At 43.0% G+C, this 27548-nt stretch overlaps 1 protein-coding gene across 1 annotated transcript in view; it reads right to left on the reverse strand.

Moving 5' to 3' along the window:
- Positions 1–27548, reverse strand: part of ALS2CL (ALS2 C-terminal like) — a 719895-nt gene that overhangs the window by 294015 nt on the left and 398332 nt on the right. The window contains exon 5 of the mRNA XM_086941072.1: positions 24097–24162. Within this exon, the coding sequence (XP_086797198.1) occupies positions 24097–24162 (66 nt within the window). The remainder of the gene's footprint in view (positions 1–24096; positions 24163–27548) is intronic.

The raw sequence follows: 27548 nt of genomic DNA on the forward strand, positions 1-27548 counted from the left end.
GTGTAATTAAACAATAATACCTAACCAAACCACATATTCATACCACATTCTACATTCATAGCCGTGCCTGTCAAAGAGGTATGGGTAAGATGATATACAATCTTATCTGTTAGATGAATTAAAAAAATTGTAATCGTATCTGTTTCATTAGGGTGAGATCACCAGAATTGCATTTGGTGTGAGAGTTATGGTTTACGTGACTGCTGTGTGAGTTACGGATTTTACTCCTAACCATAACTTGTGCATTCCAGAGGTTTAACTTCATAACCCTAACATCACTTTATCTGTTGTTTCCTAAGTGATTACTCACAATTTATAAACATACGTTGAGGTGTTATAACCAAAATGAACCATGACTTCACTTTAACCTTTGTCTCCAATGAATGTGTGGGAATTTACACACTGGTCTTTTGGAACTGGAAGAAGTCGGCTATTTGAATATTACCAGGTGCAAGAATTACAACCATATACTTTCTACTGAAGATCCATGAAGATCTGCATCATCCTTTGAAAGACCAATTGTTAACTCGGTGGGATCTCCTTTAGAAAACACTTTGCATTTTAGCTTTGTTTCTTTTCAGTTTTGTGGTTAATTTAACATCCTATGTAAAACGCACCCCAGGCTTCCTTAGGAAAATTTATCTTATCCCTTGGATATCAAGTTACATGATGGCAATGCTTGTAGTTGTTTCTCTATATACATCTATTAATCAGGACTAATGCCGTGGAGCATTTCTTTTATTTTTTTAAGACAATGCCAGTTGAGCTCTTACAGCACATACAAATGCTCATGGAAATGCTGCGTTAATGCTTCGCTCATAGTGTGCTTCTGGTAAGTTATATTTTAAGTGAGAGGTGCGGCCGTGGGAAAATCCTTTACCCCACCCCCATACACTAATATGTTCATGGGATGATGGGAGAATGAGGTCACCAGGGTATAGGAATATCACAGTTCCATGTAACATTTTATTATCTGGATGAGATTCATTGATGATTCGTTTATTCTTTGGGATGGTGATGAGGTGACTCTGCAACAATACACGGAGACTCTTAACTCTAATGAGTTAAATCTTTTTGGTTTTTGTTCAAGAAGCTTTAATAGTTTTTTAGTAATGAGAAGCAATACAGGGGAAATTAGGAGGGAAAGAAAAAAAATCAAATAAAATACCTGACAATTGTGCGATGTGTACATAATTGTGGTACATACAATTGTTGACGATAAAGTACTTAAAATAACAATAGACGTAAGCCCAGCTCTCATGCTGTAACAAAAGAATGTGGCGTTGAGCCACGGGTAGAGTATAAGACTGGATGAGATTAAATAGATGTAACTGCATGGTGTACTTATCTTAACAAGTGTCCTGATGTGGTCTCGAAGAAAAAGAGGGGTAGGAGTGACAGGGGAGAGAGAGGGATTCATGTGATGCAGTGTATGGGAGGTTTTGAGAATGTAAATGTCGCTAGTAAGATAAGGGATTAGTGACTAGGAGGTGATTGAGAAATTTCCTTTACTGAGGATGTGTTGCAGATAAAAAGGTCAAGTGGACCCCAGATACACTGGAAAGTTGCTAGGTAACCTCCGTTATGAGAGCAGGTTATGTGTGTGTTCGTTAATAGGTTACCCAGGTCCACCATGTATGACAGGATATGTTATCAGTGGACTTCCAGTCGAGCAGTATTACCTTGATGGCATTGGTGAGCAAAAGATCAAGGATGGAAAAGTCCATGGCAAGGAGATCAACTGGACGATCTGCCAGCTGAGGGCCTAGGAGGATCATCGGTAGCGATAATGGAATAGCCGTTCCTAAAATCTTTTGTAACTGTGGGGACACAACGCATGTAGAACTGTAGGTAAGGGCAAGAAAAGAACATATTTTCTTCATCGTCAGGGTTATGTCACAGGCCCAACAGGTATTAGCATCCTTCAGCTTTAACAGAAACAGTTTTGCTGGGGTCCAGAACATGCGATGAGCTGCAAAGAATCTGGTCTGAGTTAGGGACGGAATCAGTTTGTGTTGAAGTAGTTGGGATCCTACTTTGGACCACATCTGCACCTCAATTAACACTTCGTTTGAAGGGCGGACCTGTGCGGGGCAGACTTGAAGCCTAATGAGTTCAATCTGAAGTGTACGGACTCCCACAGCCAAGACCATATAGAATCATTAGATGTCAGGTTGTATGTTGAAACCAATGAACTGTCCACAAGGATACACAGAAAAACAACTGGTCAGAGTAAATCACTATGGCTGTGGGTAGGGGACAATGGATGATTTGGTAGAGTTGCAGCGATGTAATAACCACGGCTGTGGATATAGCGACGAGGAGTGGAGTAGGTGGACTTGCATTGGTGTAAATATCTGGGGCTGTGGGTATAGTGACCAGGATGGAGTTGGTAGGGTTGCACCGGTGTAAATGACTAGGGTGGGGGGGGGAATCCATAGAGTTACATCAGTATAAAGAACCATGACTGTGGGTGGAGCAAAGAGGGGAGGAGTAGGTAGAGTTTCATTGGAGTAAATATCTATGGTTGTGGGTGGAGGGATGAGGGGGGAGTTGGTAGTGTTGCATCGGTTTAAATGACTATGGATGTGGATATCACGACGAGGAGGGAGTTGGTAGGGTTACACCAATTTAAATGAATAATGCCTTGGATAAAGTAGTGTGGGAAGTTGGTACAGTGATAATAGTGTAAATTGTGAGGCTGCGGGTAGAGCATCTGAGTGGAGTTGGTAGAGTTGCAGTGGTGTTAATGACTAAGGCTTAGGGTAAAACAAAAAGGGGGCGTGGTAAGGTTGCACTGGTTGTGGGTAGGGCAACAAGTATAGAATTTGGCAAACCTGTACATTTTCTACATTTTTAGGAATATTTTACTTTGATACTGTATGAGCCTATTGCATTTTAGTGTTATGCTTGTGCAAAAGTGTTTCATAATATTATGATATTCTTGGGCAGTCTAAACATTTCTGAATGTCACAGTCCTTTTTTTTCTGTGGGTCTAGTTTCCCTGTTGATGAACCCACTTCACAGCAATTGAAAACTTTTTACAAGTTCCAAAAATACAAAAATTACCCAAGATCTGGTAAAAAAAAACCTTATCGTTATTTAAGGGTAGGTGGAAAGTAATTTAGGGTTGACCTAGAGATTCAGTGAAGGAATTTCTGTCTGACCCCTTCTCGGATTCCCATCCTCTCCCACATCAGTGGAATAAAAGTTACCATGTAGTGTTATTTACAAAGAAAGCTGACCTTCATCCTCTTGCCTGATTATATCTGTTATCGGAGGAGAAACGTCGCAGTCTGAACCTCAGGCGGACAATGCCCAGAGGGGGGTTTGTCCAACACCAAATTTGGAAATTCAAAATGTATCTTCACAGCAGAGGACACATTGCAGCCGTCGTTTTTCCCCTAAGAGAACCGAGCAGCGTCCCAGCAGTTTTCCTGCTGCAATTTCCATCCTCCATTAAATATTGTTACCTCTTCCTAAACCTGATTTTCATGTCTGAGAAAGAAAGTAGCTGAGATTGTGTGTCTGCGTTCTCAGGGCAATGCTTCCCAACTCGAAATGAGCTCATATGTATTACATGGTTCGGGGTCTGAGATACCTCTTTTTCGCCACCTCGGGGGCTTAAGAAACACCTCACGCTGCGTTTGCCCAGACAGGTACTGTTTCCCTGCGACAGTGGGTTGCACACACCTGTCTGCACAAAGCGACAAGAGGCTAAGCGCTTTGTCAACCCTCGGTGCGGAATAACAGCAATTACTGTGGCGGTGGGGGATGTGTCTGTCACCTCACAGCGTTGTTCGCACTTTTGACAGAGCCCTTCCGTTTTGCTGTGGGGCTGTGACTAATTTGCAGCTTTTGAAACCACACTGTTGTTTCTTTCGAATAAGCAGTGAAGTGTCACGTTTTCTAAATTTAACACCGGCGCCCACTTTGAGACCTGCATGATATGATGTTCGCGCACCGCTTTGCGAAAATATACGAGACCTTTTTAATTAAAAAGTTGAAGAACAGATTTTCCACTTTACGGATTGTAATATATTTACATTTCGAGAACCATTGCCGTGGCGCTGAATATATATTCAGAGAAGCACAAGAGACACTTTAAGGAAAGATGGTGTCCCTTGTGCAGGCGTAACACACCAGGAACACAGAGGGACGTTTTTATATTTCTTTACATATGTTTTCAAACGGAGCACCTGTGGCGCCTTCTGACCAGCACACATGCGGATTCTCCTATTAGTCTTTGGGTGTTAGTGTAGGCGAAAGTACATTAGAGGTGGGATTGGTCACCCTGTAGTGCCAGTTATGAACACGTGAGGCGACATTGGGCTATGGTAGCAAGAGGAAAAGGGCACAAGACACATTGGGGTGGGGAGGGGGCGTGAGAGTCAACCCAGGCACTCGGGCTACTCAGCAGCAGAGAAGCCCAGTTTTTATCTTTAAGAAGGTATAAACGCAAACATTTGCTCACAATACACGGCCCGCTCGCAGGTGTGGTAAAGCAGTTTTCACATTTATTTATGATAAATATAATAGCAAACTTGGCAATAATCTTTTTCAACGACCAATCGAATTTGAAGTATCTCCGAGTTTACTCTGTCTTTGACTAGGGTGACCGGATTTTAAGAAGCGAAAACTAGAACAGGTGAGGCATAAAAGCAGGACTAAAATCTTTCGCTTTACTTTGATGTCTGGCCTGTCCTGGTTACAAGACTATTTTATATAACATGAGCTGTGGTAGGTGAAACAGTCTGTATAACTAGGTTTTTACCTCGTTGTGCCTTTACCACTCATTTTTTAGCACGCATATTTTTATCACATGCATGCCTTTACAACGTGTGCCTTCCCCAAGCATTAAGGCAAGTTGGGGGGTGAGGGGGTCTCCCACCACAAATAGATTGTTTTTATATATAAAAACAATACATGGTTATGGCATGCATTGTAAAAGCATGTGCGTGGTAAAAACATGCAAGGTAAGAAATGCGTGGTAAAGGTATGTGATGTATTCATCAGAGTTGTACCATCTTACAACCCTGTGGCAGGACCTCTACCTTGAGCTCCTCCCCACTCGGTCTTCCCTCTGCTACAAGCATGCAGCAGACCTCCTCCTGAACAGCCTTAAAGGCACAGATAATAATTTAAAATGAAGAAAAGCGTTGGGACAATGAAACAGTCCTCTGAAAACTGGAAGTGTCCGAAGGTCTGGTCATCCTGTCTTTGTGGTACCCCTACACCAGATGGTAGGCCTAACTCACTAACCAAGAACTTGGTAGCCAGCAACCAGCCATGTTTTAGCTGTACATGCTGTGTCTACTTAGGGGTAACTCAACTTGTCTCTATTTTAGCTGGCCCTGTTATTTTGCCAACCCAAGGCACGCTGTTGGAAACCATCCTCCCCATTGGCCTGTCTTTCTGACCGGGGAGACTCCAATTATCATCAGATTGAACACAGGTTTACGACTCACGTCACTGTGATGACTTAACCTTAATTTCTTTTCCTTTTTGTGAGGGTAGGTCGGTTGAAGTCACCAGCCACTACTGAGGTACAGCTCTCCAGGGGATTTTTAAAATGGCCCGTGGCTGGCCCCTTTTGTGCTACCCTTGGGCACCTGGGCCCTTGACCAAGTTAACACTTCAGCCTCCTGTTATAACCCAGGTACTCTGCCACTTAGCCAAGAACCCCAATTCTTTCCTTTTAGAAAGTATAGGCACAAACACCTGCTAAAGTTCATCTGGCTGCAGTTTATTTACATTTTAACAAAACATGGTCCGCTCGCAGGAATATATGATGTTACAATGCATGCAATTACCTGCATGCTTTTACAACGTAGTCTTTACATCACAACTGCCATTACATAGCATGATTTTACAATGCATATCTTACAACACATTTTTTAAACTACCATTACAACGCATTCCATTGCAACGCATACCATTACAATGCATACCATTGCAACGCATAATACTTTTAGGGCAACAGTAGGGTAAGTTTTGGTTAGTGTAGGGGTAAAAATTACTATTCCCACTCCAGTGAGTGCAACAGTAGGGTAAGTGTTGGAAAGTGTAGGGGTAAAAAATACTATTCCCACTCCAGTGAGTGCAACAGTAGGGAAAGTGTTGGAAAGTGTAGGGGTAAAAAATACTATTCCCACTCCAGTGAGTGCAACAGTAGGGAAAGTGTTGGATAGTGTAGAGTTAATAATTATTATTCCCATGTACCCTAAAACCCATACCCACATTAATACTAAACAAATACGTTGTAATTGTATGCGTTGTAATGGCACGCATTGTAGTGATATGCGTTGTAATGGCATGCATTGTAATGGCATGCGATGTAAAGGCAGTTGCGTTGTAAAGGTAGTTCGTTGTAATGAATGCGTTGTAATGGATGTTTCCCACTCGCAGTTGGGGCAACACAATTTTAAGATTTATTTAAGATAAATATTATAGCAAGCTTGGCAATAATCTTTTTACAATGATCAGGCGAGGTAAAATTCTCTGCAAGTGACCCTGTCTTTGAGTAACCCCTGCACCAGATGGCAGGCTCAACTTGCTAACCATTGTTAACTTGGAAACTGGCCAGCAGCTGGGCTTGGGATGCGAGGGACATGTCTGCATTTGGGTAAATTATCTGTCTGGTCACTAGATGACCACCATACCGCTAAGGGGTTAATATTCCTTTGCAGGTCAATGCTTACTGGTTTAGGTGGATTCTTTATTACTATTTTGGAAATGCCACTTTTAGAATATGCTACGCAAACAAATGTTGGACGGAATGCTGAATAAATTATACATTCACCCCCAGTCAAGAGATCTGGGTTAAATCCATCATTCTTTTGCTCACCATACCACCCCAGTTTAGACCCAGCCATATGCAAATCAGTCCTGACCCTGTGCCTCATGGGAATAGTACAGACCGAACTGCCAAGCCAGGTCCTCCCTGGACATGAAACAAGCATCCTGGGACCGGTTTCTGGGTATTACCCTTCATCAGCCAGGCTATCTTGAATCCAGTGGCACAGTGAGAAAGGGACCCACGTCTGGGCATACCCATCCCACTTAGGGTGAACAGTGCTATGCAAACAAATTATGGACGGAAAGCTGAATAAATCATACATTCCCCCCTAGTCAAGAGATATGGGTTAAATCGATCGTTCCTTTGCTCACCATGCCACCCCAGTTTAGACCCAGCCATATGTAAATCAGTCTTGACCCTGTGCCTCATGGGAACTATCCAGACTGAACTGCCAAGCCCGGTCCTTCCTGGACCGGAAACAAGCATGCTGGGACTGGTTTCTGGGTATTACCCTTCATTAGCCAGGCTACCTTTAATCCAGTGGCCCAGTGAGCAAGGGACCCACGTCTGGGCATACCCATCCCACTTAGGGTGAAAAGTGCTACACAAACAAATGATGGACGTAAGGCTGAATAAATCATACATTCACCACCAGTCAAGAGATCTTGGTTAAATCCATATTGATCCCACTGTGGGTGAAAAGTGGGACGGGTATGCCCAGACGTGGGTCCCCTGCTCTCCACGCTACTGGAAGTCAAGCTGTCCTGGCTGATGAGGGTTGAAAACTCTGATTTTACCCATGTGCCTCCATAGATTACTAATGGTCAGCTCTCTGCCCCTCCTAACTGTTTGCTAAAATGAATGATTGTCAGACCTTACACTCAGCTTCAAATCCCTAAGCCTGTCTGCCTCTGTGTGCAGCTCTGGGGGAAAACCCAAGGAAGGTTACTACATTTGGTGATTTTAAAGAGATCACTTATGGAGGCTTGCCCCCACCAAAGATGGTGAGTTTTATATGCCACATTCGGGAATGCCTATGAAGAGTGACATAAATATTAAGTACGGATTTGACTTGGCATGTCTCAGGACCACCCCTTCCAAGGGAGTTAGGAATGCAGCTGTAGTATGCTATAGACAGGGCCTCTGGAAGTATGCAGTGAGAAAGAGCAAATTATTAAAGTAACGCAACCCATTTTTGCAGTATTACTTCATTGTTTTTTCATTTTGCAAATGCTAATCCTGTCTAGATCAACGTTTCTTTTCATAGTATGCGCACAATGTGACAATGTGACATTCCCTCCTCCCCAATTTCCGTCACCTTACCGCCCGCTACGCCCAAGAACTCTCAGACTCAGGGTATGTTGTCTACGGCGTAGCCTTTCATTTACTTCAAACCAAGAAATTTACCGCAGACCATTACCAAAGAAACATATCATTTTTGGATATATAGCAATTATTCACAGCATCACACTTTAGCTGCATCAACATCTCAACGGCAGTAAGTGAATTAGGCACAACATTATACTTTGATTTTAACTCGGCCATACACTAGAACAACTTGGCCGTACCTTTGAACTTTACACTTTAACTTTTTAACTCGGCTGTACACTAGAACTTGGCCGTACATTTGAACTTGGCCGTCTTGGCCACCAATGTTCCACTCTGCTGTGCACATTGTGCCGGCAGGCCCCAACGCGCTACAGCCAACAGTTGCACTGCTTGACATCCAGGACACCGCATACTGCACCTGCCCACCGGGGTACCTGAACACAGGCCTCCTCCCCAAAATTCTACTCAGTCCATACGTTGTGGGTTAGGGCAGTAGTGTCCAGGACTACCGGCAGGTCAGTCCCTCCTCCCCGCCGACCCTCTGCACATGTGGATTCTACCCCCTCCTGGGGTCCATCGAATGACTGCACCTCCATTGCTGTGCATCCCTCTTTGTTGTTAAAAGCGCTCTGCCTCCGAGAAGCCTTGCTCATCTGTCGGGTGGGTGGGTGGTCAATGACCCTCCTGTGACCAGGCTGTGGTACGAGGGGACAAAGAGAGCGAAACCCCCGAGGTCACAGCCTTAAATACCCACTAAGTTTCGTTTCTGCAAGGTTTCATTTCTCTTTGTAAGTTTTATTTCTGCAAGGTTTCATTTCACCAGCCAACCCCTTCCTTGGCCAGGGGCCCCAGAGGAGGCTCAGCCTGTGGTGCTATGAAGGGCGCCCCTCCCCCAGGTGCGGGGGCTCCTGTTCAATAGTGTCAAGTTAGTTCCTAATGACAGCAATCTGCAAATAAAAGGTAATCAGTTGTCCTTTGCAGCTGCCCTGCCACTGTGCAGCCACGTGAGGCAGCACTTTAATTAACTGTTGATCCAGAAATGTTTTTATCTTTCTCTTTTTTAAGCCGGAAATTATGCTGAATATGATGGGTTCTACCACAGGAGGTTCAAATCCATAATAATGTGGAGAAACCAGCCGGCAGCAGAATTGCAGAATTCCAAAGGATGTGGAGTATTCTAGCACAATCTTTGTGTTGCACAAACTTGTACAAGCACTGTGTTCTTATTGAACTAAACAAAGATGAACTCTCTTGACCAGGGACTGCTGTCTGCGACGCCTTTGGAACATTCATTGGGCATTACTTTTCTTGGATGTTTGCATCCCACCGCACAATGAGATGGATGGCATGCTTCATCTTTATTCTGACAGAGGTATTAGATATATTTTTAATTCACCATCAAAGTCATTAGAGTTCGAGATTAGGTTGAACACAGACCCTTTTTTCAGAATTAACACTATCCAGAGTAAGAAGCCTGATGTATGCCATCTTGTCAATTTTTTTCTCTGTAACAAATTCAACTTCTCACAATTGTGGCGCAAATTATTTGATTTCTATGAACAACTGGAAATGTGTACCTTTCTTAAATGCCCAGATTTGTATAGTAAAGAACTATAGTTCTTTTTTTGCATTTGTCACCCCGAGTGGGACGGGTATGCCCAGACGTGGGTCCAGTGCTCTCCATTCCACTGGAGTGAAGCTATCCTGGCTGATGAGGGTTGAAAGCCTGAAACCGGTCCAAGGATGCTTGTTTCCAGTCCAGGGAGGACCTGGCCTGGCAGTTCAGGCTGGACTGTCCCCATTGGGCGCAGGGTCAAGACTGATTTGTATATGGCTGGGTCCAAATTGGAATGGCAGGGTGAGCAAAAAAATGATGGATTTAGGCCCAGATCTCTGTACTGGGGTGAATGTATGACATTGTTCTGCATTCTGTCCATCAATTTTTCTTTTTGCATTTGTAACACCGAGTGGGACGGGTGTGCCCAGACGTGGGTCCCGTACTCTCCATGCCACTGGAGTCAAGCTATCCTGGCTGATGATGAAACCGGTCCTAGGATGCTTGTTTCCAATCCAGGGAGGACCTGGCCTAACAGTTCGCGCTGAACTGTTCTGATTGGGAGCAGGGCCAGGATTGACTAATTTGCATATGGCTGGTCCAAACTTGAATGGCATGGTGAGTAAAAAAGCGATGGATTTAGGGCCAGATCTCTGTACTGGGGTGAATGTATGACAATGTTCTGCATTCTGTACATCAATTGTTCTTTTTGCAACAATCTTACAGCAGCATGCATGTTGTTGCTGCTCATGGCCCATGCATGTTTCATTCTCGATAGGGTAGACTCAACTATTCATCTTTCTGAGATCGGCAAATAGAACATGAAATGAAAAGCCCCTGTCACAATGCTACTAAATGGCAGAACATTAAGCAGAAGTCACATTATTACAACTCAAGTTGAATGTACCTTTTGGGGGCTAGGCCTCTTGAAGCCATGCTTAACATATATAGATCCAAATGCCTGGCTATTGTTATGTATGGCTCAGCCATTTGGGATTATAAACAGCTGGAAGGGGTGCAGACAGCAGAAAATAGATTTTTACGTACTCTTCTGTCCATACCTCAATCATCCCCAACTTTTGTTATCCATCAGGAACTGGGGCTGGGTTATGTGTCTGATCTGTTAAGAATAGCCCCGCTGGTCTGCTGGCTTAAAACCTGGCTTAACCCAGATTTAACTCTGAACCATCAGATCATGTGGGACTGTGTTACCCTGGATAAAGCCAGTAGTATTCTGTGGTTGTCCTACGTTAAGTCTATGTTTCTCAAACTGGGGCACCCTGAACTTTTTAATGCTCCGGAAGGGATTAAAAAAGAAGACATGAAATGGGTTAAATCTCAATTTTTGAACATTCGATGATGGAACGCGAAGAGCTGGAGCTAAAGAAACCCTGTGTCAGGGCTCATTATTTGCCAAAATATTCTCCTCTAATTGAGAATTGTGAACAAGCCTTTCCATCGCTGGATCCTGATCAGGTTTCGTTTTAATTTATTTCACTTCTCGCTCGGCAACTTGACGAGGTGATGTAAATCAGAGGATATAGGTATGTGTCAGTGCAATAACTTTTCACCAGAGGACACACTGCACTTAATGATGTTTTGTGATTATTACAATGAAATTCGCAGGTTTTTAGTACCTCTATTGAGAGGAAAGGGCTTTTTACAGGTTAGACCAGAATTACTTTATCTTCAAATGCTTAATAATACATGGTACATTTTTAATATTGCTAGTTTTCTAGTCGTATGCAAAATCCACAGCTGATGGACAGAATGCAGAACAATGTCATACATTCACCCCAGTACAGAGATCTGGGCCCAAATCCATAGTTTTTTTGCACTCCACACCACCCCAGTTCAGACATGGCGATATGCAAATCAGTCTGACCCTGTGCCTCATGGGAACAGTCCAGCCCGAACTGCCAAGCCATGCCTTCCCTGGATCGGAAACAAGTTTCTAGTTGCAGCTGTATGCCATAGGAAAAGAAGATAGCCTTCGTTAAATCATGTATGAAATCCCATATTCTATACTTCTATGAAATGTTATCTTACCTTCTTTTTCTTTTAGTCTTGATGAATTAAATAATTATTGCTGATGTTTTTATTGTTTTTTAACATCACTCATATGTATCTATTGATAACATGATTTGGTTTATTATATATTGTGTATTGTACTTTTATGATGTTAAATAATCGAATAAAGTGGTTTGTTTGTCTGTATGTACCTTTTCTTTTTTTATGTCTCTTCCAGCAACTGTCTGCTTTTTGGCTCCATTACACCAGTGTCTGCAGCTTACTTAATTCTTCCTCGCCAACCACATTACAATCCTTTTATCACATCACTATCAAACAGGGGCATATTTACAAGCCCCTATCGCCACAGGAACATTATTTTTTATGATGTTCCGGTGGCGATAAACCCTTTGCCTTATTTACTAATGTGGCTTAACGCTGCCTTGTAAATATGGCCCCCTTTCACACTACTCTGAGCTTGAAATAGATGTGCAATGGGTGTTGTGGTGGGTGTTGTGCCACAACACCCATTGATTTTAACAGTGCCCCCTATTTACAAGGGTGGCGTAAAAAGGAGGCAGCGCCAAAATTAACAACAGGGAAAGCCTGGTCTTAACATGGCGAAAGAGGAGAATGCTTAATATCTTCTCGTTTTTGCTGTTTCAATGTGTGCTGCATTGTGCAGCACACATAAAAACAGCAAATCACTAACAATCATTATTCATGTGAAGGAAGGTGTATCTTCCTGTACATAAAAAAATTACGATTTGCAATTTCTATGTGTGCTGAACAATATATCACACACAGAAGTTACAATTCGCCATTCTGGATTATTTATGTGTAGCAAAGGATACCTTCCTGCACATAAACAATCATTACCCCCAATGCAGACACCCTTGCACTATGGTGCAAGGGTGCTTGCATTGGTGCTAGGAAGCTAGATTTAACACCAGAGCTAGGGGAAACACAGGGGTGCGCCTAATTCTTGTGAATACGGTGCATCCTTGCGCTTTCAGAATGACGGAGCGTGGCGTTAGCAGTGTTTACTTAACTCCATGCTTCGCCATTCCCTTTTAAATCTTCCCTCATAATGCTTCATTTGTTCGGAAATGGTAGGCACCAGAACTAATTTTGGGGTCTAAGGCTTATTTTTCATAATTAGATTTTAACCGGAGCAAGGGAGAGAATGGTAGAACAGAAGGAAGAACAGAATTCTAGGTAAGCAGTGAAAAAAGGAGGAATGAGAGATGAAAAGGACCTTCACTAGTGAGATAACGAAACAGAAACAGGCCAAGAGCTTTAAAAGAACATTTGGGTCACTGCACATCTATATACATATGTATGTATGTATGTATGTATATAAATATATATGTATGTGTTAAAATTGTGTTTGTGTTGGTGTTCAGTCTCATTGACAACTAGGCCAATGGTGAAAGCTTATTTCTTCTGCGTTTTGTCAATGATACAGGACTGTTTCTTCCACTCAGTGATCACAGTTCGAGTCTGTCTGTGCCTTTCCAGGGCCCATGATTAGAGCCTGTCTCTTACACCCTTTGGTCCATGGTAAAAGTATGTATCTTATTTATTATTAGCATTGGGTTGGCCTTTGAATCTACAGAGTACCAAGGCACTTTTCTAAAAACTCTAATTTCAATATGGATACACCTACTCATTACTTAGCAGTTAAATAATCCTACCTATTTCAATTATACAAATATCTATTCTTTCTTCAAATAATGAAAGAAAGATGATCTCTGGTGTTGTCTCATCTTTATTAATCCACATGCAAATATATTCTACACATATTTAAGACTGTCACTATTTATTTACATACGTGTAATCTCTTTCTATCAAAAAAACATTTACTACATGACATATCTATAAATATTTTGCAAAAACTAGAATAATATCCAAGGCATCCCTTCTTTTTCACACAAATCTACTGAATAAAATCTAGGAAGAGGAGTGAAAAAAGCCAAAGGAATGCCACTTAATGCTTTAGCCCATTACAATTCTGAATTCTCTCCAGTAAAAACAGCTCCTTTCCATCCATCTTTTAAAGAATTATCAACTTTGTACACTACGTTTTCACTCATCACTTGTTGCTTTCATCAGGATACACAGACTCCTGTTAATAATATATATGTGGCCACGAAAAGTCTTTTTTAAATTCACCAATTCAATTTCCACTTTTTTTTGGGGGGGGGGGGGGGAGTTTTTTTGGCACATCAATGAAATCTACACCTGCATAAGGAAAACCGTTGTGGAGTGTTCTGGTGTTTGGTGCCCTGTATCGCACGTTTTATGGATTAATGATGTGAGGGAGCATATATTGGTATAATCTTCATTCGTTTCCGTCTAAACCTTCAAACCTCTGCAGCCAACCAGTCAGCATATGAGATGGGGCAAGCAAACAGCAGCACAATCCTTTTATTTTATATCACCATTGGGTGCGAACATGACACCATGGCATTTCAGCCGTAGCTTTCAACAAGGTCATAGAGTTTCCAATGTGCAGAAAGTATTTTAACGGGACAATCCCCTTTATCACATCACCATTAAAAATAATGCCTGGGCACAAACTCCCTTCCATGTTTCTTCCCAATTTAGGATTAATGTCTTTTACATTTTTTATTTTATTTTTTAAATACATTTTTTCCTTTTAGTTAGGAAATAGAATTTAAACAAGCATTTACAATGCAACGGTTTCACCCTTGGAAAAGTTTGAGCTATTGGCATTGTGAATGACAAACTTTTTATTTATGTGTTGGTTTTGAAAACAGATAAATAAATGGCATTGTCATTTACAATAGCAATAGCTTAATCTCTCGCAAATGCGATTTCAACGTTCCAAGCACATCAGCCGGCGTAGTGAGGCCAAGCTGTGATAGAAGACTGTCCCGGGAAATATGGACCCCTCAGGACTAAAGGCCTGCAATATTAACTGGACTCTTCCCAGGAGCCACTCGGAAAATAGTTGTTCTTGTTGAAAGAGATAACTACAGCACTAATACTCTGAAAAGTGGTCGCCATTATGTGGCAAGAGTGTGGCAGAGTTAACTAAGTCATGTGTCTAAAAATGGCAAATTATGTGTTGGAATATGGCACTTTGTGATAGTATTTCTTCTTTATTTTGTCGTATTTACCAATGTTAACACTGTCTTAGAAAATTATAGGATGCATTTGCACCACTTTAGCACTTAAAAACAGTATTAGGCTAAACAAAGTTTACCTGACAACCTTCTGCTGGACAACAGCACATTTTGCTGCACATTTTGTCATTTTTGTTCTGTTTGAGCTACATACAAATTGTTTCCATTAAAATCTGCAAATTAAGCAGCAGTTGAAGGATTACGTGGCAAATACGGTAACTCCATAATTGTGCGAAAAACGCTGCACATGAAAATCTCATAGTTCCAGTGGCCTTGACATTCGTTTGAAGCATGATGAAAGCAATGACTGATCCTACCCTGTCCCTGCCAGCCTTTCACTAGTATAATCCATACGGCGACACAGCGCAATCTGGAAAAGGTTAATTATAAACATTCACGTTTGACCTGCACCTCGAGGGAACATTAACATGAGGTCTAGAAATGGGACAAGAAGAGGCAGATTCGCTGGTGTTATTTATTTAGATGAACTTTACCCGTTGTTTGCATAAAGGGTTAACACCAATTCTTAATCTGATCAATTCTCTTCTTATCTGCTGACATGGTAGTCTACGAATATAATAGAAATGCTGCTTATTTTGCCACGAGTTGGCCATAAAACGTACAGATCGTGAGCTCAAAAGATTTCTTTCCCCAGCCCCGAGTTCCCTCTTATCAGCCTCGGTTTGTAAGGCCTGAGGGCACAGCTTGGTCCTCATGATTCTACAAGCTTTAGTTATAGTGCCAAAATCGGCAGCTCTGGCCGTTATGCCACAGCTTCATTTAACCCTGTTCGCCAAGTTGTAGTTGTCGTGAGTCAAGAAGAATGCTCCACTGCTGATGCTTGCACTGACGCTGTATGCACCTGCCTGTTCTGTGTGAAGGAATCTGATGGCGCTGCCGTCCGTGAAGCAGCATTCCATTCCATCGCTGCTGGTTCTTCGTGCTAGTCTGCATACAGTTGTAAGTGCACCGTGTGCGTGGAATGGCCGCTATGTACATCCATTGTATTATGGATGTGGACTCTCATGAACACTTGTTTGGCACGTGCATGGCTTGGTGTCGGGATGATAAAACATCTCGTGTTGACCCTTTGCTCCGCCTGTGGTTCAGCCGTCAGTGTGATGCGCTGCAGAGCTTGGTTTATGTCACCATAAACCCAGTAGACCATGTGAGTTCCTCCCTTCCTGAATAAAGACGGCCAGTGCAGGCACTCCTGCCCATTGTGCTGATTGTAGGGCATGAATTGGCAGTGAAGCGTAGCTCGGGTTGTGTTCTAGGATTTGCGAGGTGCAGCCTGCTCTTTATTGCCTCTGTTTACAGTAGGAATGGAAGGGGCCGTGGCTGGGGCATGGCGTGAGTGGATCTGAATCCATGCGCATTAACTACCGGAATACCCAAGAATACCCGGAGCCAGAGTGATGTGGGGGGTTCCATGTGACGAGCACTAGTTGACTCCGCCAGTCCTACTGTGCATGCCCGGAAAATGTGCAGCACCTGGAGGGCTCGCGTGGTTCCTCGGTGGACTCCTGCATGACTTATGTCCAAGAAGGGAGCTTCTTAAAATGCATGTTTACCTATGTGCAAGAGCTCGTGGGCTCTTGTATTCGAAAATGCGAAGACCACGCTCACCTGACAGCAGCTACCGGTACAGCACCCTCGATCTTCCTTTCTGCTCCAAAGTCACTTAGTCTGCACGAGAATTTGTCCTATCGGCAGCGTTAGGCTGTCTGCGGCTGCGGGGCAGGCCTCGAGGTCAGGTGACGTCCGTCACAAAGAGGCGGGAACAGAGGAGTCACTGAAACCGGAAGACATGCGCGCTCTTACCCAATCCAGTCAGAGGTCATCCAAAACTGTACACTTACCGTTTGCTACGCTTATATTGCCAGTCAGCGTTATGGCCATCTTCGAGTCAGGCAAAACGTATATAAACTACGGAAGAGCAGCGCTACTTTGTTTTTGTTGTTGTACATGTTACGTTGTATTTGCTGGCGATCTGCAGACCACAGCAATGTGGAGCGTTTATAACGACCAATACATTGTGGGAGGACAGTTTAGTAAAGGAACATTGCAAAATTCGTGCTGACCGTGAGAAACCATCACAATACTGCACAGGCAACTGTAGAAGACTCATTTCAGAGGAAACAGTTGAAATGTGACATCATTAGACCAAGATGAACACATTATGATAACGTTGATCTCACGCAATATAAGTCAGGTCCCGGGCCGTGCTGTGATTGGCTGACGTCACGGGGGTGTCCCGGGCGGCAGCCAATCACAGCGCGGCCCGGGAAATGACGTCACTGGGGTGTCCCGGGCCGGCAGCCAATCGCAGCGCGGCCCGGGACAAAGGGGCGGGGCTTAAAAAAAGCACCAGAAACGCCCCCGAATCGCGTTTTCAAGAGAAAGCGCGATTGACAGCCTCTGTCTCCCAATGGCTAGCCCCCATTTATGGAGCTAGCCAATGAGAGGCAGAGGCGTTGCCGACATCCATACTGAAGACAAAAGTTTTCAAACTGGGAGGGGCTGTGCCCCTCGCCAGGTTGAAACCTAAAAACCTTAGATAGTCACTGAAAAAAACAAAAGTTACAGGGCTGAGATGAGATTTCACTTTTAGAAAACCAGCGAAATTCTGAAGTTTTGTTACCTAGGTTAAGCTTATGTTTGCCACAAAATCATGAAAATTCATGAATTTGTGGCAAAAATAAGTAAGGTCAGCCATTCTTGTCTAATGCTTAGCCCTCGGTGGGTCATGTCCTGGGGCCTTCTTTATATATATATAAAATGGGGAGGGCCCCCTTTCCGTTGCCAATCTTGGCCCTGGAGCCCACCACCTCCCCACAAAGCCCTCCTCCTGAGGTGCTTTTAAGAGCCCTGGGACCACTACCTCACCAGTCATTCAAAAAATATTGGAGGGGGCCGCACAGATCTCCTCTTTGTGCCCTTAATGCTCCGGGGACCACCACTTACCTCGGGCCACAAATTAAATTTAATGATGAGGGGGCCATGCCTTCCCTGGGTCTTGTACAGCCCCGATGTCCACCACCTTCCCGTGGCAGGTCCTTGAAAACGAAAGGAGGAATACTATTATATAGTGTAGTGTGCCGAGCCTGAGCCTCGTTACGTAGAAACTAGTGTTTCTTACCGTATTTCCTATTTTTGCAGAAAATCTGAGACTACCCTCTGTTCTTAAAAGTTTCAGATTGCATGATTCTATGTGTGTGTACCAGGTACCGCTCCTAATAAAAAGTAATCCCAGCTGTTTAAAAGTTGAAATTCTTTTAAGTACAGCCCCCCCCCCCCACGTGATGTAATCTATTCTTCAGTCTATTATTCCTGCATGTCATGGTTTTGTTAAGATTCAGCTGGAGGTCTTTTTCAGTCATGTACTGTGCATATTTTTCTATTAGTCATTGCAGACCGTTCGCTGTCCTTGATAACAAGACAGCGTTGTCTGCATATAAAATTACTGGGGTGGGACATGCCCCAACTTCTGGGGCGTCTACAGGTTGGTTTTGTAAAAAGGGACCAACCTTACTAATATATAAAGAAAATATGAGGGGTGTTAAAACACATCCTTGTTGTAATCCACACATTTCTCTGAAGTACGGGGTACATTCAGCCTTGGTACCAAACTGTACTCTAGATGTATAAAATGTGTAAATCTGGGATAAATATATGATAATATCAATTGGAGCACCTACCCCTTACTTCCTTGGCTAAGGTATATTTCCCTATCAGTAGCTCCACGTTAACACATTGTTCCGCCGTCCCAATACCCCTTCTGAATCCATACTCGGCTATCATTTCAGGAGACTTTGGCACGTGTAAAGTTTATTGTCAGAGGCTACAAAGCTTATTAAGGATTCCAGAGCACCAGGAACAAGAAAGGCTTACAGATTGGCATGGAAAATATAGGTATGTTTGTGTTCTGAGATGGGTCTGGAGTCCATTTTAACTTCTGTGGTAAGTGTTGTCAACTATTTGACAGGGGTCTTTTTAGGCGTAAGTTCTTATCACCTTGGCTGCTTGAGATATTTGCCTTCTGTGCTGAAGGTCAATAGAAAAAGGTGTGGTCATGACAAGCTCAGCTCGTCATCAGCACACGAGCACTGTGCTGCATGACGAGCTGAGCTTGTCATGAGCATGGAAGGTGTTAAAGTACAGTGATTTTTATCAGGTCAGCTATTTAAACATTTCATGAGTTAGCGGGTGGATTGTCTGTTGGGTAACATGATGTGGTGAAGAGGTAGATAAGGAGTGTGTGCTTGAAGCTACCTCCAGGTCTGAGGTATTCATCTCTTTGGGATGTTGATTTAGTTTTGTAGAGCAGTCAAGTTGGAGGGAAAATTAGTTCTTGACTTTGAAAGAGTTTTCGTTAAAGTTGGCTATGCTACTTTATTTGATTTCTTCTAGAAACATTTCAGACATTATGGCAAGGAGTTATCTTCAGGAAGGTGTGTGTTTTTACATTAGGAAATGAATTAAGACTGCGTCCAGTACCATTTTTTACCTTAACATGGGGGAAATGATAAGTTATGTGTATTAAGGTGTTTGAAGAAATATGAGAACGGAAATGTGACTGTATGGGGTCAAGGCGAATCTAAACTATTGCTTTCATTCAGGTATCATCATAAGCCTGTTTCCAGTCCCACTCTAGTGAGGTGGCTTAAGGAGGTCATTAAAAAAGCAGGATTCAATATTTCAAGATTTGGGGCAACGGCTTCAAAAGCTTATTTGGTAGGAGGAAGGGTAGGAAGTATTCTGGCTTCGGCAGATTAGGCAACAACTTTTGCATTTAAAAAAAATAATTTCAAGCCAGTCTAGTGTGTTATGAGGAATGTTATGGCAAGGCTTTGAACATGCATAATATTGGCCTCTGTGCCTTTGCCATACATTTCAGATTTTCCAAAGCAGGGTTGGGTAGAAAATCATGATTTTTTTAAAGACATGTAAGCTAATATTATCCCTCCCAGTATATATCCCCCCCCTCTAAAACGTTATTTTTGATTGCAAGAAATAATTGAGAGCGACAGTGAAGTTTGGGATGTATTTGAACTCCTATCGTAGAAGAATATTCAGTTTATTTGCAGCAAAAAAGAAGGAAGATAGCTGCTTAGTTACAGGTTTTTATAAATGATTGGAAATGGTTAAGATTCCTATTCTGTTGTTCTAATGTAACGTTGCTGCTGTGTGTGTGGCAATAACTAGTTATGCATGATATTAGCCTCCATGTCTTTAATAAAATCATGATTTTCTACTGACCCTTGCTGTCGAAAATCTGAACTTACGGTATAAGTATAACTTTTGAATTTCTAATGTTTGAGTAGTGTAAGTTTGGTTTGCATTTAAAGAATAAATAAAGTTTTGCTAACTATAATTAAGGTTTAGCGTTTGGCTTTTTCAATTAACTCATTTTTTTAAAATAAAAACGTGTTTTACATTATAGAGCCTAGTGACATCAAGTGGAGTGTTGTTAAGTGGAGTGTTTTACAGTTAGACTGTACAACACTAATTAACCATTAAGACTGGCTCTCTTTTTTTGTTAAGCAGTTTGCGATTTTGTGCCTTTAGGAAACATGAGCCACTGATTGTTACCATATTAATGCTTATCCTACCCTTTATACTCTGGCAAGGCAGAGCAAAGGCAGGTCACATTACCTATGTTTCCACCTTGATGTCAGGAAAAGTTATTTTAATAAAAATCTGGATTTAATATTAGGCTATAGGTTATTGGTTTTAAAATCGCTAGGAATATGCATTTGTACGTTTTTTACTATTAAAAAAATATTTTTACTTCGAAGAGAGTAGGTGCGATTTATAATATTTCAAGAGAATTGGAGAATAGTATTTCAAGAGAATTGAAAAGAAAGCACTACAAGAACACCCCACTAAAATTACAGCAAGATGCCAACTTTGAACCTTCAGCCACTGAGTGGTAGACCATACCCACTTGGCCACGAGTGAAACTATCAATTGTTTCTCTTCATGTGCATATAACTGTGTTGAGAAAGAAATAAACTAAACATTGAAGGTGTAAATTTAACCAAATGAGGCAGCATCAGAAAGTAGCATAAAGAAAAACTTTCATCTTTCCTCACAACGCAATTTAAAAGCAAGACAACAGATGTGACCTATGCTACATTATGGATACCACTGAAACAAGGACATTGAACAAGCTTTTTGTGTAAATGCCATGCTTCAGTGACAGCAGGCTATGAACCCTGGAGTTTCGGGGTGTTAATTGGTAACTTTAAATTCTGCACCATAGGAAACGTCTTGAGTGAACCTTATGTCTCTGGCAAAAAAAAAAAAAAATCTTCATTAGCATTACTCATTACAACTGCACCTGAATTAGTTACATCCTTGGGGCGGGACGTACTAGGAAAACGTTTTGCGAATCTTATTGAGAATCCTTGCAATTCGCAATTGGGAAATCTCAAGACGGCATGCACAAACACTTTCTGCGACTCCCAGTGGGTCGGAAATTACCTACCTCTTGAATATTCATGTAGTAGATCCCAATTTGGGACCGATTGGAAATGGCTAGCACTCACGGGGATGGTAGCCTGTTGGGGTCATCAGTCTGTGGCTGTTTTGAACTACAAAAGTTTTGTTTTTAAATAAAGCCCTTTTCCTTGAAGGAAAAAAGGATGCATTTTAAATAGAAAAATTAAAAGTATCCTTTTCATTCTTTAAGAAAAGGCAGTGGTCCGTGGGACTACTGCCTGCTCCTAAAAAATGTTGGTGTCCACCTTCACAAAGGGGAAGGGGTCCTTTGGGGACCACTTCCAATTTGCATATGGGTACCACTATCTTGAAGTTGGTGGTAACTGTGAATATTTTGCAACTACATTCCCGGTTGCAAAACATACCAGTGCTATTCGATATTAGGAATGGACGCCCTAAATATGCCCCTTCCTAATACTAAATTGCAAAGTAAAATGCGATTCAGTAACAAGTTACAGAGTCACACTTTGCCTTTTGCACGTCCAAAAAGCATTTTCCTGGTCGCAAGCGGCCCGATGGGGTGTTAGTGACCGGTAAAATGCTTCATACATCTGGCCCTTAATGTTTTCCATTAAATGCACTGAGATGTACAAATGTGCACAGTAACCTGATTTAGAGCAAGGAAGCATGTCAGGTTGACCACAATTTCCAGTTTCATTCCAACATGGCCCAGTGAAAATTTGCTAGACATTCCCACGTGGTATATGGTGAGCCACTAATGTTCTGGCACCTGTACATCGCCTTACTTATTTCGATCATAAGATGGCCACCCCCATAGATTCACATGTATTGATCTTGTAAGCTAGTTTACAGGACCTTATCACAAGGAGCTTTCTAGCACAGCCTTTCACAATGGCTGAAACTGGCACTTGGACTGCGGGTACGTAAAGGTGAATAGGTACAAAACAGACTGCCTTAAGGTAAGCAAAATCTCTTTGTTGTATATCATATCTTGTTTCATCAAAATAGTAGAGGGGAGTAGTTGAACATGGAGGGCGTGGGACAGCCTTCGCCTACCTCGATTATCACTGGCTGTGACGGGTAGAAACAAATAGACTTGATGGCATAGATTGTGGACTGGTTGTCGCCATGTCAGAGAGGGTAGGAAGACGCTACACATTGGTAATTGAGGATTAGTAGACTTTCCCATGGTCTCCAAATATAAGAAACAAATGGCAGCATACAAAGATGCAATATTATCAACAGCAATCACAAAAGGTGTAACAGGTTAATCCAGTACCCACCTTTTGAAAACACAAATATCTATGGAGTGGAAATAAGATTGGTGCATAAGGCACCCTACTACAAAGTATGTCTTGTGGGAAAACGAGCCTCCCTCATTTTGATCTAATCACCTCAATGAGAAGCCAACTCAACTGCCCACAATCTTTACCACCACTCTATCAGAGGCTTACCTCTCCAGGGAGATGTGCTGGCCCCTTGCTCAATATAAGGGATGTGGGCCAATTGCTTTATTCTAGATCCTGTGCTCTTTATTTCGAGTTAGCACTTGTCAATTGGTAGACTTTGTGGTGATACATCCCTTCAGTTCCAGCTGGGGATGCCCTCCCTTTGTTGTGTTGCTTTCTCCCCCGTGGTCTTTTAACACAACCATTGAGTGCTACTCTTGGCACCTGGGTCCTTGGCTGGGTTAATCCAGGTTATCAGGCCAGGCACCTCCTTAAGCTTCTCTTGGTGGATGCAGGTAGAGTTAATTCCAGGGGTGGCTTAGGTTTTTCTTCAGCCTCCTTCGATCTCTGTGATCAAGGACCTAGGGGAACTAATCCGGCGTGTATGTCTACTTAATGATGAGTTCTCCATAACAATAATTCGTAGGTTGGGTGGATAAGTGAGAGGATTATTTATTGGGCCTTCATTGGGTTTTAGCAAATTTGATGGAGTGGCAATTTGTTATGAGAATTTGCATTTCTTAATTGAAAGATTCGTGGATCTATGAAGTTTGAATTGGGCTCATAAAGGGGTTCTACCAAATTACATATTTCTGCGCCGTGTAGTCCTCATCACCCCACACTCATTAAATTGTCTCCCATTCATTTGCTCCCTTTGTCTACCCTTGCTTTTCTAGTTCCTACCCAAATTAATCAACTGTGTACTGAAACTTGAAGCTGCTTAGCTAGCATATGGGTCTTTTTACTTTTATTGGCTTTCCCACTCCTTGTGCAGCTTGAATACCCTTCTGCAGCAAATAGAAGGCTGTTCAGGGTATGACAAGCAGTCAGCCCTATCTTGTCTACAGAAGCCAAAGGGGTGATTATGTTATTTTCACTACCCCTGGCATTTGGATGAATAGACAGCCACGGTCCTTGTATGACTTTTAGACAATGTTAGTTTATAAAGAATTACCATCCAAGAAAATTAAGCAAAAATTGGATGAGAATCTAAGTACCACACTTGTGCCACCAAAAACATTGAAGACAGAAATATTCTTCAAGCACCCTTCTACCCATCAGATGACCACCCCACCGCGCTTACCTGCACCGTCCACTACACTTCTTTAGTGGGTTTACAAGCAGGTGCAGGGTCTCCTGAAGAGGGCAATATTTTATGCTAGGTTTCGTGCAGGGGGAATAAAGCAAATCCATTGTGGCACTGGCAATCGGCAAGTACTGCTACATTTCCAGGTATCCAGAGGGAGAAACTCTCATTATTTGCATATGATAAACCTATGTTGTAAGATTCCTGAGAGAATAACACGAGAATATGGCTCATTAACTGAAACTAACCTTGTCAGCTTTGCGGCTCTGTCAAAGCCCTGGACAACAACGAAATTCGTGAACGACGTGAAATATCTGCAAATAAAAAGAGAAGGATTATTCATTCCTACAATGAGGAGAAACCACTATTACTGCTTTCAGAAGCACATAACTATTCGGACAGTTTATCTTGTGAAGGGAAATCATGCAATACATCACAGCGTTTGATCCTGTATGCTACCATCAGTTTATGTTGTGAAAGCCTAAGGTAAATATTGCATTCTTTGTATTAATCAGCTTTGCTTCTCACCCCGCTATCAGTAGTCAGAAACGAGAGGCAGGCCAATAAGTTAAACTGCGGTATTTTTTAAAAACTTTTTATTGCTGTCCCAAAGCTGTAGTGCCTTTCAAAAAACAATTAGAATCTGAGTCGCCAATTGTTCATTTTTTAGTTTGTCAAAATTAGGTCTCAGAATTGCATTTACATTAAACTGCTATTTGTCGATACACGGATACTTTTTGGGAGCAAACTTTGTTTTAATTTCAGATTTTTTATTCAGTTCGTGAATGGTCTTTGCCCTGTTTTCAAAGTAAATATTTTGGGTTAAATTGAACATTTTACACTAGATCGAATATTGGTCCAAAACGTGTGTTTGTTAAACAGTGTTTCATATAAACACAAATGGCAGCCTTTTGTTATCCATGATTATGTCTAATCTTTTTTAAATGATTTGCGCCACAATGAGCAGAAACATTTCTTTATAAGATTCACATTTCAAAAAACTTTATTTCGATTAAAAAATCACAAAAGTTGATACTTGCCATATAGTTGGTGAAATAAAAATCACTTTAAAACCAATGCGTGGTAATTAACAATTACTCATCAGTTCCTACGTTTTAACCGAATAGGCAAATTATGCCTGAATATACACACAACATATTAACATCATTAAAACAATCAAGAACATTAATATATATGCCATTAGCACAAGTAATTCCAACAGACAGCAATCCATAAATACTACAAATACTACATTCAAAGTGCACAGTGCAAATATTATAAAGTGCATAAGCCAATATCAGTTACAAGACAAAACTATCATACGATATTTGATTTTAAACGAATAGTCGATACCCATCCTAAAAATTTGGCGACAGCAATCACAATCGGCTTTTCCAGTGATGTGGATAAAATCCTAACAGCCTCATTGCATGACCTGGTTCCATATTCTGACAAACAGGTTTCAACCATCTTTGTCTAGGTTTATAGTAGGCTGGACAAGCAATAAGAATGTGAATCACTGTCTCAACCATATGAACAAGTTACTTACCTTCGGTAACGATATATCTGTAAGAAACATTAGTTAGTATTAGATTCCTTACCTTAGAATATCCCCAGGCGTCAGTCTGGATCCGGAAACTTTTGCGTAGCAGTACCCCTGCGCGTCGGTAGGGGTCGTCTGCAGGCGTCCCCTGCGGCTCCGCGTCCGTCGTTGGCGTCGTGCGCCGTGATGACGTCGCTGGAGTATATAGACGCCGCCTCCGCGCGCTGACGTCAGTTCTTTGCACACAGCTTTTCCGCGCCAGAACACGCAGAGCCATGTGAGAACCAACACTGGTGCCATTTGAAACTAGGGCCCTGAAAGGGATGTCCTTAACCCTAGGTATCAGTTCGCAGAACGGGGAGGATGGGTGGGCCGGTAAGGAATCTAATACTAACTAATGTTTCTTACAGATATCTCGTTACCGAAGGTAAGTAACTTGTTCATCTGAAAGAAACACGTTAGTATTAGATTCCTTACCTTAGAATAGATACCCCAGCAATACCAACCCCGGTGGTGGGTCTGCGAACCAATACATTCCTACACCAGAAAGTCCTGGAGGACAGAACGGCCAAAGAAGCCATCCCTCCGGACTTGACTGTCCAGGCAGTAGTGCCTCGCAAATGTGTGCAGCGAGGCCCACGTAGCCGCCTGGCAAATGTCCTACAAGGGGACTCCCCGGCCCAGGGCAGTAGTAGCCGCCGTGGCCCGAGTGGAATGAGCCCTCAGCCCAACAGGAGGCTCCTTCTGAGCCAAAGAGTAGCACGCTTTGATGCACAGAACAACCCACCGAGAGATGGTCCGTTTATGTACCGCCCGTCCCTTCTTCGCACCCACGTAGCCAACAAACAGTTGGTCATCCACCCGTAACTGGCGTGTGCGATCCATATAAAATGAAAGCGCACGTTTTGGGTCCAGACGATGGAGCCGCTCTTCATCCTTTGAAGGATGCGGAGGCGGGAAGAAGGAAGGGAGGGTGATGGACTGCCCGATGTGAAAAGCAGAGACAACTTTGGGAAGGAAAGAAGGCCTAGTTCTCAGAACCACCTTATCTGGATGAATGGACATGAAAGGAGGTTTGACAGAAAGAGCCTGGAGCTCACTCACCCTCCTGGCAGAGGTGACGGCAACCAGGAAGGCCGTCTTTAAAGTCAGGAGACGGAGAGGACAGGAATGAAGCGGCTCAAAGGGAGCACACATCAAAAAGGTGAGAACCAGGTTCAAGTCCCACTGAGGCATCACAAACGGAATAGGAGGATACATGTGTGTGATGCCCTTCAAGAATCTCGTTACAATAGGGGACTTGAACAAAGAAGGTTGATCAGGCAGCCTCAGAAAGGCCGAAAGGGCAGCCCTTGATAGTGCCCAGAGCAGAGCCCTGCTGGGCAAGAGAAAGAAGGAAGAGAAGAACCTCAGAAAGAGGGGCAGAGAGAGGATCCACAGCCTTTGCTGTGCACCATGCCACAAATTTGTTCCACCGACAGGCGTATACCGATTTCGTGGAGGAACGCCTGGCTGCCAGAATCACATCACAAACTTCAGGAGGCAAGTCAAATGGCCTCAACTGCCGCCGCTCAATCTCCACCCATGGAGGTGGAGGCTGGACAGATTCGGTTGGAGGACCGTCCCCTGTTGCTGCGACAGAAGGTCCTCCTGAAGGGGCAGGCGGATCGGGGGACCGACTGACATGCTGAGTAGCTCGGGATACCAGTACCTTCGAGCCCAGTCCGGAGCCACAAGGATGACTTGGGCCCGGTCGTGCCTGATCTTCTTCAGCATTCTGGGCAGAAGTGGTATAGGCGGAAAGGCGTATAACAGACCGCAACTCCACTCGCGCCGAAAGGCGTCGCCGTGCGAGTGCCGTCTTGGAAACTCCAAAGCGCAGAACTGATGACATTGCGCGTTCTCTTCTGTGGCGAATAGATCTAACCAAGGCTCTCCCCATTGCCGAAAGAGGCCTTGCGCCACGTCCGAGTTCAGACGCCATTCGTGATCCATCGAGCACCGACGGCTGAGTTCGTCCGCCCTGGCGTTCAGAGAACCTGCCAGGTGTTGAACTGTCAGAGTCACGCCCTGACGTTCCAGCCATTGCCAGAGGCGCAGAGCCTCCTGGCAAAGGGTCCACGACCCCACCCCGCCCTGTTTGTTGCAGTACCACAT

This window comes from Lissotriton vulgaris, chromosome 10 (genome assembly GCF_964263255.1).
Source record: "Lissotriton vulgaris chromosome 10, aLisVul1.2, whole genome shotgun sequence".
NCBI classification, from domain to species: domain Eukaryota; kingdom Metazoa; phylum Chordata; class Amphibia; order Caudata; family Salamandridae; genus Lissotriton; species Lissotriton vulgaris.